The sequence below is a fragment of the Anguilla anguilla genome, chromosome 13, assembly GCF_013347855.1.
Source record: "Anguilla anguilla isolate fAngAng1 chromosome 13, fAngAng1.pri, whole genome shotgun sequence".
In the NCBI taxonomy this organism is placed as follows: Eukaryota; Metazoa; Chordata; class Actinopteri; order Anguilliformes; family Anguillidae; genus Anguilla; species Anguilla anguilla.
The window spans coordinates 20,183,302-20,195,831 of record NC_049213.1 but is presented as its reverse complement, the minus strand read 5'-3'; the positions used below and the strand labels follow the sequence as shown (position 1 = coordinate 20,195,831).

Sequence of the window (12,530 nt, the reverse complement as noted above, 5' to 3'; positions counted from 1 at the left end):
AACTAAAATGACCTTTTTGCACATTTGTCCAGTGCCAGCACCTTTATGTTTTACGTGGCAGTGTCATAGGCAATAGAGCCAGGATGTCTCCTGGAGAAATGGCCCTTTGATTGATGAAATTTAAAGCCACTTTGTCATTGCCTGGTTTGGTCCATTGCAATCACAGTTGCCTAGAAGAAGCGTGCCCCTGAATCAGTAATGCAGATTTGAGGGAAACTCACAAATCGACTCAAACCAACTGAAAATTCATGTTCTGGTTCCACCTTGGGGCTGCTCCTGCATAACTCAATACACTGCCAAAAGCCAGCTTCCTGATCCACTTTAGCATATCTGAGCTGGACCCAAGGGACAATGAAGCCTCAGTAATCTTAATGCGGTGGCCTATGTGTTCCTGCCTGTACTCACACACTACACCAGACAGATCTATTTAAGTATGTGTGTGTCACTGGGGTTCACAAGGTTTGGCCTGCTCCCTGCTGTTGAAATGTTCAGGGGCTGCACTCAGATCATTGTGTTATCTTTCTGTATTGTGCTTTCTTCACACATTAAGTGCAGCCAGGGAGTGCATGCCACAAACAGTCTGCCCTGAAAGTGAGTAAACATCGTCAGGTAGAATGTTACAAACGACTCACCCCTAAAAGTGAAAACAGTCAGAGAGCAATGGGCACATAATCCACCCCTAAGAGTGTGTAAATGTGCTCGCAGAGTAATGTTGCACGCAAGGCAGCCCTTTCTCCTCTCCAGCATTCCAGACACTTCCAACCTTGCTTTCGTCTAAATTCTAAGTTCAGCAACTGACCACACCTGACTAATCAGAAACACCTGTCAAGTCAAACATTACGTTGCTCTGAAATGTATAAAAATACCCTCTAATAAAAGCTGAGAATCTACACTACAAATCTAAAATTGTGGAGTACAGAGCCAACTCAAGACAAAGTATGTTTTTGTCCCAAACATGGAGCTCACTGCATTTATGTTGGAGACAATTATTGTCCTATAATTATCATCTACTTTATTTCTTAATACTAGGACACCTAACTGTAAATGTATGCTATTGGAACTGAAGCTACCAGTAGCAGTATACAGTATCACAGTTGTGAAAGATAATTTGACTATTAATAATCAAATTGATAATCAACGAGGAACTGAAAAAGTAGGTCTGTGTTTAAAAAACTTGACAGCTTATGGGTATCATATTTTTGTACGCGTACACATATTTTTTTCCTGGCTATTAAGAGAGACCAGCTATTGTGAGAGAACGTGTCTAAAGAAAGTTTTGTGGTACACGCACACATGCTCACACAAAACCAGCATGCCAAGAAAGTTTTTTATAGCAAAGCTCAATTCATTTATTTCCATAAAAAAAAGCTTCATCAGTCGAGTTCACATTGACTGTACACTGAGAACTGAGCAAAATGTGATGTGATCGATGCTGAGGCACAGCTTTGTTCACAATGTGGCAGAGCACCCCCCTGTGGTCACGGGGTGAAATAGCACCAGTATCAGAAGCCCTAATTGGCAGCACACCTGCTCTCAGAAGATGGATTTAATAATAAAACGGAACTCGGCCCTCATCATCCTTCCATATCTTCAAATGTAAAAAACACATACATAAAAATAAAATAAATAGCTTATTCTCTGAAATGTTGCTGAGAATAATTGTACTGTGCGTTGGTGTGATTCCTTGACAAAACTAGAAAAAAAGAACAGAGAGAAGAGGTAAGGTCTCTGAAGCAGAGTGGCAAACATAAATGGAATCCAACCGTGATTTTACACCCAAGCTCCGCTCACATGTGTGTTTGGTGTCCAAAGCATTCCTCGCCCTTGGGCTCTTCCCTGATGCCTGTGTAATTAGACTGTACTTAAGAACACAAGACCAGGTTTACAACAAGAATAATCCTGTAATAACTGTTGTTAGAATCACCTTGCCACACACTGCATGTAGAACCACTTGTGCAATTGCCTGTACCACACCTGTATAGCCACCAGCACAAATACCTGTGTCACACCTGCATAGCCACCTGCACAAATACCTGCGTCACACCTGCATAACCGCCTGCACAATTACCTGTGTCAAACCTGCATAACCACCTGCACACATACCTGTGTCACAGCTGCATAACCACCTGCACACATACCTGTGTCACAGCTGCATAACCACCTGCACACATACCTGTCACAGCTGCATAACCACCTGCACACATACCTGTATCACACCTGCATAACCATTTGCACAAATACCTGTCACACCTGCATAACCACCTGCACAAATACCTGTTTCACACCTGCACAACCATCTGCACAATTACCTGTGTCACACCTGCACAGCCATCTGCACAAATACCTGTTTCACAGCTGCATTACCACCTGCACAATTACCTGTCACACCTGCGAACCATCTGCACACATACCTGTGTCACAGCTACATAACCACCTGCACACATACCAGTGTCACACCTGCATAACATCTGCACACATATGTGTCACAGCTGCATAACCACCTGCACACATACCTGTGCTATATGCAGCTTTTGCATCTGATATAGGGTGAGATGCTGCTCTTGACGTGTGAAAGCAAGATTAAAGACAAAACTGCTTCAGAAAACAACCAGCCAGATAAATGCAAGTGAAAAGACCTTCTGTGGATAAGCACCTCTGCCCTATATTAAAGACGCCCAGGTGTCTGGCTTTCTGTAAATACACAGCCTGTCATTAGATTAAAAAAACCTAATCATGAGAGTACTACTGCCAAAATCACAAATCAGTGTACATTCTTATCACTTTGTTTTAAAGCTAAACATATCACATGATTGGGAACAGTGACTGCCCAGAGCTATTGTTTATATAATGCTATTTTTAAGCCATACGTTTATGAATTTATTTCAGAAATGTACAAAGATACAGTATGTATATACAGTACAATGGAAGTTATATAAATATATACATGCCCATTCTAAAAATGGGAAAGAGTGCTTTGTTCAAACATTTGGCACCAGTACAGTGATAAATCTACAATTCAGAAGTATGAATTAAGGAAAAGAAAAGCACAGCATATTAACGGGAGCCCTCCTGAATGGCTGCTGTTGTGGTGACATGGAGATGTGACGAAAACACTCCTAATGGCCACTAGGATGACAATAGGAGCACTCTGGGTAACTTTTGGTAAATGAAAATTGCATATACAATATCTGGTAATTTGGCACATTGTCTGGCATTAAACAGACGGTACATAAACTGAGCTGGCGCTGATTGTACACTGTGGACTGGGGCGAACAGGAGGATCTGAGGCCAGTATCGAGCACAGGGACAGAACCAGGCCCAGAGCGGCTCAGTCGGTACTGCACCCGAACCACACACAGAACCAGGCCCAGAGCGGCTCAGTCGGTACTGCACCCGAACCACACGCAGAACCAGGCCCAGAGCGGTTCAGTCGGTACTGCACCCGAACCACACGCAGAACCAGGCCCAGAGCGGTTCAGTCGGTACTGCACCCGAACCACACACAGAACCAGGCCCAGAGCGGTTCAGTCGGTACTGCACCCAAACCACACGCAGAACCAGGCCCAGAGCGGTTCAGTCGGTACTGCACCCGAACCACACACAGAACCAGGCCCAGAGCGGTTCAGTCGGTACTGCACCCGAACCACACGCAGAACCTGACCGGACTTGAGTTTCGTATGCTGGATGCCCATCTCAACAGAAGCTGAATGTTAAACAGTTAAACAGTTCGTAACTGTGCAAGACCTTATACTGAGCAGGTTGGAGTGCGTTTTCATGGTCAAGATTATTTAAAAAATTACATTTTTGTTGTACGAATGCCCCAAGTCTGCATTTCTTATGATAGGCAAGCACTCCCAGAGGCGTGCGCGCACACACACACACATTCATACACACACTCATAAGTTTCTCAGCATCTGACTGATGCCCAGATTTCTGTCTTGTGTACCGTTAGCTCCCAAATATAAAATCCCAGCTACACAAGAGGTGAACAAAAAGTCCACAGCAGGCACAGACCCAGTCTCACGCTGACGTGACACTATTATGTTGTGATGTCTGATTATTAGGATCTGCTGGCTTGCTCCCTGGTCTACAACTGACATTGTACTAAGGTAGACACAGCAGACATAGACACAAAGTGTGTGTGTGTGTGTGTGTGTGTACAGAGCACAAGGGGGTAAATAAGTAGTAGGTGTAGAGAGAGAGAACTAGTGGTTTCTCTTGGCGGGCTGTGTGTGAAGTCCCCATGACATGACGGTGGGTGTGGCCTGTGACGGACAGCCAGGCCTATGACAGAGAGGAGGAGCAGGAGCCGTTTCGAAGGAGGGACCTGTACACAGAAGAGCTGAGGAACCTGGGGTAAGAGTCTCTGTGCATGAGGGTGTAGATCTGCAGCTGCGCCTCGTCAAAGGTGTGGGCTGTGGGGTCTTGCATCCTCTGGTTAATCACCTCCCGAACCCTGGAGTCCAGACTCACCTGGGGGAGGGGGGGGGTAAACCAGCATTAGCTGTAGAACATGCCAATTGGCAGGAAGCAGAATGACATGCTGTAATGAAGATGCAGTCAAATAACCACTAATTGCCTCCTAGAGTAATGGCAGTATAGAGGTGCAATGACAGGAGTTCTCCAGTTGGCTCGGCCACAATAGAGATGCAGTGACAAAAATGACTCCAAAAGGCTGTTGGCATCACAGTAAGAACACTCCGATTGGCTACCTCTTTAGGGGACAGTATGGAAACGTAGTTCTCATAAATGAGCTGGGCTTTCTCCAGGATGGCCGTCTTGCTGTGCTCCTGTCTGAGGTCCTCACAGGCCAGCCAGAACAGCATGTTGTCCTCGCTGTACTCCGTGCGCAGGAACTCACGAAACAGGTTTCGGCCCGCCGGGTTCCGCATCAGACACTCGAAAGACTCCGCCCACAAACGCATCTCCTCCGCCGAGGGTTTGGAGCTGCACGTACAAACACACACGTCTGTGTACTCTTCTGTGGTTGTGTATAACAGCGTGTACAGTCATGTCAGTGAGCATGTAACCGTTTGTGTATTGTAAATAATTCACAGCATATGAAATGTTAAGTGAGTTTAATGTGTGTATAGCGTGCACGCATGTAAGCATGTGCTAATATAAGTGCATGTGCTAGTGTTGGGTTGGGCGTATTGTATCTTGTTAAGTGAATAGTGTATAGGGAATGTTGTAGTGCGTATTTTCAGTCTGAAGAGCGTATAGTATGTTTAGTATGTCCACAGTGTGTGCGATGTGCATATTATGTGGTGAATTTGTGTATCGTACACAGTGTGTATAGTGTGTGAATAATGTGCATAACGTGTAGCTTGTATAGTGTACAGTGAGCACAGGGCTGTATAGCGAGTTCAGTATATTCTCACCAGGCTTCACAGTTACTGAGGGTCTCCAGCTTAGTCTCCCATCTCTTCCTCCTGACTCTGCGCTCCTCTTCACTCCTAACGAAGAGAAACAAGCACTGGGACACAGCTACGTATGTATGTATGTACACACACATGCACACACAAACCATCTGCATGTACATATAAATACAGAAATGTGACAAATAAAAGGAAAACCCTGAATAAATGAGTGGAGAAACATAATGAATGTAGATGCTTCCATACAGGTGTACTGAATGATACAATTAAGCAATTAACATCCTATCATGTTCAGTGGCACGTATAAAAATTGACACCGATTTTGAATCAAGATGGCAAGAGGAAAAGATCCAAGTGACTTTTAAAGAGGGTTCATTATTGGGGGACAGATGCAGTCACAAAGACTGCTCAACTGGCTAGCGTTTCAATAGGAACAGTGACTAAAGTGACATCTGCATTTAGACCTATGGGAAAAACATCAGTATATAGGGTCGGAAATCGTGGTCGAAAGTGCACATTCAATGACCTGATGCTTGTTCATTAGTGTGATATGTAAGGAAAAACAGAAGAGCAACTGAGACAACTTTCTCAGAGACTGAGAATGTCAATGCAGGATGTGAGCAAGAACAGTCTGCCGACAACTACATAGAGTGATATTATAGTAGGGTTGCAGTGCATAAACCCCTCATTACAAAGACAAATGCACATTCGAGAGGTCAGTGGTGCAAAACCATAGGTACTGGTTCACAGAGATGTGGAAAAAAAGTGATATGATCAGATGAGTCATACTTCACCATATTCTCGACAAGTGCATGTGTGGCACACACCAAGAGAATGGTAAAGGCCTGAATATTTGACCCCTACAGTGGGAGGGTCCTAAGGGAGATTTTGGACCAACGTGTTAGACAGCGCTCTCCACCACTCTCATCAATACACCAAGTGAGGGAATACGTTTTGGAAGAATGGTGTTCCATCCCTCCAGTAGAGTTCCAGAGACTTGTAGAATCTATGCCAAGGGGCAATGAAGCTGTTCTGGTGGCTCTTGATTGCCCAACATCTTACTAAGACACTTAATGTTGGTTTTTCCTTCACTCTGTCACCCATCTGTATGTATGCATGTACACATACAAGTGCATTCACACACACACGCACACATACACATGCACAGTATGACAGTACGTACCTGCAGCAGGCCTGTCGTGGTGGTAGGCCGTACCAGGAACAGCTGCAGCAGCAGCACCAACAGAAGCAGCAAGAGCTGGGGCGCTGTGTGGGTGGGGGCAGGGGCGGGGCCAAAGACTGGGGTGGAGCTTCACTCTGCACCATCACAGAGTCCTGCTCTGATGGAACAGGGCCTGTGTACTGAGCCACACACGTACTGCTCATTACTAAACAAAAATTTATAATTAATTAAAAATTAACCACGGGTGCGTAGGACCCCAACAGTTTTTGCTAGGATTATTCTTCTTCTTACTCTTATTTTCCTTTTGTCTCCTGCTAAATTTTCACCCTTCACCCATGCTCAAACTCAATTCATCATTCAGGACACCCATGCAACTGACACACTAGGTGGCGCTGCAGCGCAACCTGAAAAATTGCAACATTTAAATAATTATTACATCTGTCCCATTTCATGTACATGCTCTTAATTTCTTCCACAAGTCTACCTCCTCATGCTGAACAAATAATTTCATAGAACCAATAGTGTCTGCCATATTGAATGTTCTGCCATTTAGATTTTTTTGCAAAGCTACATTTTTTGTACTTCTACTGTTTCCCCGATTCACACCAAATTAGCCACACATGATCTACAGCACGTCCCAGTGTTAAATTTCAAAGGAAATTTTGATGTCCAAAGACGTACGGCCACACATTTATGCTGACTATAACGATACATCAGGGGAAGAGAGATAGCCATAGTGTGGATGAGCATACTCAGGCTTGCAGTGCTATAGGGCAATATGGCCTGTAGGGGGGCTTTTGCTAAATGCAAACAAGCAGGAGCAGAGCCAGACAGGACAGCTATTGACAACTGACAAATTGTTAGAGCCAATGTCAAAAGATTCTTTAAAAAGGTGTGAGGGAACAATGTCAGGGGGAAGGTTGTGGGCTTCATATGAAAAACTGTTTCCGTGAGAAAAAACAGAGATACAGGTCAAACTGATTCAGGACAGACGTGCCCATAAGAGAGTCAGAAGGATCATAAGCAGATGTGTGCTCTAATAGCAACAATCATGCCAAAAAAAATATATGGAATTTTTCACAAGTTGCAGAGGATAGCCTACATCAAGGCTAATACGAACAGCAGGATTAAGTACTCCATTTATAGTATTAAACAGGACTTTGGGTCTATGACCATTTTTGGAAACAATATCAGAGAGATACTTTACTCTCACAGCAACAGGTTTATTCAGACAGTCCATCACAATACCAAAGGACACTTGAGGTTTATCATTTTTCCACATACCCACTGCTTTCCTGCAAACCTGTCTAAGAGCAGAGGTAGCATCATTTAGCCAGGCCGGAGTTCTGGGTTTGAGCTGCCTGGTTTTAAGAGGGGCCTCTTACGAATCAAGGGTGTTTGAACAGGTGGAATTAAATAAAGTGAGCCATTCTTCAGGTGAGAAGGCGGAGCCTCTACAGTGCAGGTGTGGGGAGCAGCTATGTAGCCATTAGAGAACTGACTGGCAGTGGAGGAGTCACAGTAATGAAGTGAGAGCAACAACCAGGGACACGAGGTTTGAAAACATGACAAGGCAACGTGGCATCAAACACAATGAGCCTGTGATGAGACAGGCAAGTGTCACATATTTCAATGTTACAGACAGGAAAGCCAAAGGACAAAATGAGATCAAGGGTGTGACCATGCTCCATGTGTAGGGCCACATTGCAACCAAACAATATTAAACGAGTCAATAAGACATAAAATAAAATCTCTAATGACAGGTTTAGCGGCACAACAAACATGAATATTAAAATCACAAAGAATCACAGGCATAGTTGAAAATCTGAAAATTATTCAATAAAATCCTTGTTTATTTTAGGAGATCTATACATCACAGCACAATGCGCTGGATTAGACAGTTCCACTTTAATTTGTTGCACCTCAAAATAGGAATATACTCTGACAGTAAATGGGTGGCAGTATAAATAAATATGCCAGTCCCCCACCCCAATCTGCAGTCCTGGAGGAGCTGAAAAAGTTGCAGTCATTGGGATAGAGCTCAGAAAGTGGGTATAACTGACCAACATTTAGCCAAGACTCAAGCACAAGCAAAAAAATCCAATCTACAAGATACAAATAAATAATTTGTGATAAACGTGTCGTAAGATGGCCCTGGTTAATGCCGAATGGCCATCTTAACCAGGGTAGTCACTGACCAGCGGTGATGCAGGTTTCAGCGAGCGGAGGCTCCGTAGGTCCGCTCCACCGCCGTGGAGAGGCGGTGCTACAGGGAAACGCCAGAGGAACGTGACTGACAGGTCCGGGACAATGTGCCAAAGGCTGAGGTATTTGAGTTCCAGAGAGTGGCAGTACTAAAAAAGTGGTTGCCAGGTCCATAGCCAGGAAGCAAAGGGCAAGGACGGAACTCATGAAGAGAGGCCAGATGTGCCTTAATTCTCACCAAGTCACCACTAATTCCCCGTCTTCTGTGGCATTTCCTCCAGTGAAGAGTGCAGGTCACACGACAGAAGCCTGCCAGTACAGGTGAGAGAAAAGGGAGGAAACAGGATTTCTGTTCTCCCAAATTGCAGCTACACAGTTCTTCAATAGATATTTGCATGTTGTTGAGGGGCTTGGCGATCATAAACCATTGAGAAGAGACATTTTCGATGAACAGGGACGCAAACACAACAACAGAAAACCGACAGCTTTCCTCACACACTGGTGCTATCATCAACAGACAAGTTACATTTCACTAGGACACTGACTTCCCTCCTCCTTGTTTTAAGGTACATGCTGTGGATAGGATGGTAGGTCCACCAAGTCTCGCACTCCCTCAATGTCTACCCAGTGAGAGAAAGCAGGATCCCCCCCGCCCGCACGGAAAATGAATTCACCCCAAGGTTAAGTGCAAGCGTTGTCAACGCGTCCTACTACAGCTCACACTGAAAGGAGTGGGTGGTTATGAGAGGAGAGAGGCGTTGTTGGGGGGGGTGGGGGGGGGAGAGGTGTGTGGAGGGGTGGTCTTGCAAGGAGAACATTCTTTAGAGAGGAAGATGCACAAACCCACGGAAGGAAGACTGAAAAGTTGGCAAGATAATTACTACAGTAGCCTACCGCTTCTGTAATGTCTACATGCCACCAGCATGGTTTTCCACACCCAATGAGTTTGCAATAATTCAACTTATTAACTAGCATTCCAAGTAATTGGACCAGTTTGAGAATGATAACCTGAGGGTTTTCAAGGAAAAAGAACACGAACTCTTTATTTAATTAAGGAAAACAACAAAGAAAACTGCGCACATTCAGTACGACCACATCTAAGAAGTTGTCTAACCCGGCTTTGAAATTCATGAGAATGTAGCTAGCAGACTTGTATACATGACAATCTGCTACTGCTACCGTTGACATTGTTCATGTTACACGAATCTCAGCTACACTGACAAACATAATTCGAGTACCTACCCTATTTTCTAAAAGGATTCATCCGGATACACTGCACCTAACAAGTTACCATACTAAGAATACGCAGAAAATGTACAATAGTTTGAAATAAAACAACTAGCTAGCTGGCTAATAAAATTGCTAACTAGACTAGCTAGCGATCTTGCAATCTTCATTCTCCCTTTGCGAAAGTCAGAACACCATGATGAAGTCACTTTGCGGTGACAATTCCGAAAAAGCCCCAGTAATGTTTTGCATACTGCAATACTTTCGGGTTAATGAACCAAACTTGAAGTTCGTCTGATTCTATAACAAATTTTGGACACTGCGTACTTCTTCGTAATCAAGACCTATTCTGGAATAATCACAAACCTTTTCAAACGGGAAAAGCCCACCATCTACTCGCTATCTTACCAGCTACAACTGTGGCTAGGAAGCTTGCAAGCTAGCTAACCGACAGAATACTTGCGGTAGTTGACGTCCTGGTGATACTTACAATTTTTGCACTAAAGTGATCTGGAGGACGGTAGCAGTTTCGTTTTCTGAAGCACATTCGTTCCTTTATTGTATTTGAATTTTAAAATATATTTTTCTCACAAAAATGTTGCAGCTTGTAAATCAACACCCTCAGTCTAACAAGGACTGTGATGCGCATGCGCTCACACCGACGTTCTATTCGGGCAGCCAGAGTGGAGGAGGTCTTCCTCAGGAATTACCATTTTAAACATAACTTTCTGTGCTGCCAAGGGTCGAGTATGAAATGTAAGTGGTCGCACAGCGGATCATATAGTTATACACTATAATTATACAATATAATATAAAACCACAACTGCTAACGACAGGTTTATTGTACAACCGAATTTCGTCTCAAGAGCCAACTTCAATTTAACACAGAATCTAGCTTTACTATAACCTAACCTTTACTGATATAGATCCTTAGAACCCTGTTACAGGAATTAACATTATCATTACATTATGCCTTTGCTGGAAAACCTGGCTGGATTGTATTTAGAAAAAAACCCTTTTTATTTTCCGGTGACGTGACATTCGAGGATACCGCAATCCCGCACGTTCCCTCTTCCCATCGACAGGAAAATGCTTTGCCCATTCGCTGCCAGCAGGAGCCACCAAACGCCAATGATATTAAAATGTTTTAAATGACTAAATTACAAGCGGTTATCTAAATAACCATTTGATAACTATTTGGAATTGCACCCTACAGTTAAATTGAGCCTACATCCGCCACAATATTCTTCATCAGATGTTGATTATAATAGCTTTTTTCTCACATAAAAATAATATAAATACAACATATAGACCTTTATATAATTTTGATATAAAGTTTGATATATGTTGTATTTCGCATGGCGAGGGATGTTGTATGCGTTGCTTCATGTTTGACAAGAAAAGGTACTGTCGTGGCGGCATGGACAACGCAATCCTTCCTATTGTAGTACACTATCCGACCACTGGATGTCAGTAATGGTCTGGCTGAATGAAGTGCGGGACTCCCGTGAACAGCAAGAAAGATGCAAATTAAAGCTTAAATCATTAACAACTGAACAGCAGTATATTTCGCTTGATCATTACTTGGGAAAATCAGTTCGCGAGTGTGCATGGCCTATTTCTCTTTCTGACACAGGAGATACGGAAAAAACTTTACTGCCCGTCCCCTCTCTGCGTTTGTTGAGGCTGCGGAGTCCCATATCCGTGCGATTTATTCTACAGTGGTGCTTTATTATAAACATCATATTGCCATTTTCAGCCGGAAGAGACAAGGTGACACGTTGCAAGAACCAGCATACATTATTTTCACTCCGTTTACGTGTCCTTAGCGAGGTCTTTAATTGCTCATTCACTCTTATTTTCTCACGGATCTGTTCATTCAGTGAGAGCAGGTGAGAAGGGACTTCTACTTATAAATTGTTTAACTTATCAGTCATTTGCCAGACTGTGAGCTATGTGTAAACTGGGGAACAATCCCCCAACTATATGGCATTATCAATAAACTATCGATGGGAAGCTCCCTTATTATTTGAAAATAAAATGTAAAAACTGGCACACTTATGTATGCTCAAAAGATAACGTGATGTTTTTATTTAACCATGTGACGGGCGACTTTAAAACAAAATTAATGATAAAATTTGAATATTGTATAATTCTTAAAATTAAAATAATACATATGATTAATGTTACGCGATTAATGTTATAATAATGAATATGATTAATGTTATGCGCAAGAAATTGGTAACTTTAAAAGACTTATGAATAAAAGAATTGAATTCTATTTACTACATTAATTGTTTTATCCGCGTGCTGGTGTGTCGTTTGCATTGTAGCTAATTCGAACTAAATTGAATATTTATATTATAGTGATCATTAGCTAAAGTTAACCATTTAGACTACAAACCATAATGAACATTCAGAACAGTGTTACAGGTAGACTATCGATAGAAGTAAAAATTGAATAGGCAACTAGCTAAGTAACTACCTTGTATCTTCACATTGATTCAAAATCTTGGTTAAAATTACATTTAATGTTG

The 12,530-nt window shown here is 43.0% G+C and overlaps 1 protein-coding gene across 1 annotated transcript; it reads right to left on the bottom strand.

The window, feature by feature from the left end:
- Positions 1-1,323: 1,323 nt before the first annotated feature.
- LOC118211594 (regulator of G-protein signaling 19-like) lies at positions 1,324-10,647 on the bottom strand. Its single transcript, XM_035388930.1, has 5 exons — positions 10,484-10,647; positions 6,562-6,740; positions 5,382-5,456; positions 4,713-4,947; positions 1,324-4,473 (listed from the first exon to the last, which is right to left on the bottom strand). The coding sequence occupies exons 1-5, from the start codon at positions 10,538-10,540 to the stop codon at positions 4,285-4,287; spliced, it is 735 nt and encodes a 244-aa protein (XP_035244821.1). The 5' UTR covers positions 10,541-10,647; the 3' UTR covers positions 1,324-4,284.
- Between the last annotated feature and the right edge of the window lie 1,883 nt (positions 10,648-12,530).

Coding starts and splice junctions, on each gene's coding strand:
- LOC118211594 (XM_035388930.1), bottom strand. CDS start 10,540: ATGTGCTTCAGAAAACGAAACTGCTACCGTCCTCCAGATCACTTTAGT. Junction 5,457..6,561: donor CCACGACAGGCCTGCTGCAG/GTACGTACTGTC, acceptor TCTCTTCGTTAG/GAGTGAAGAGGAGCGCAGAG. Junction 4,948..5,381: donor CTCAGTAACTGTGAAGCCTG/GTGAGAATATAC, acceptor TTGTACGTGCAG/CTCCAAACCCTCGGCGGAGG.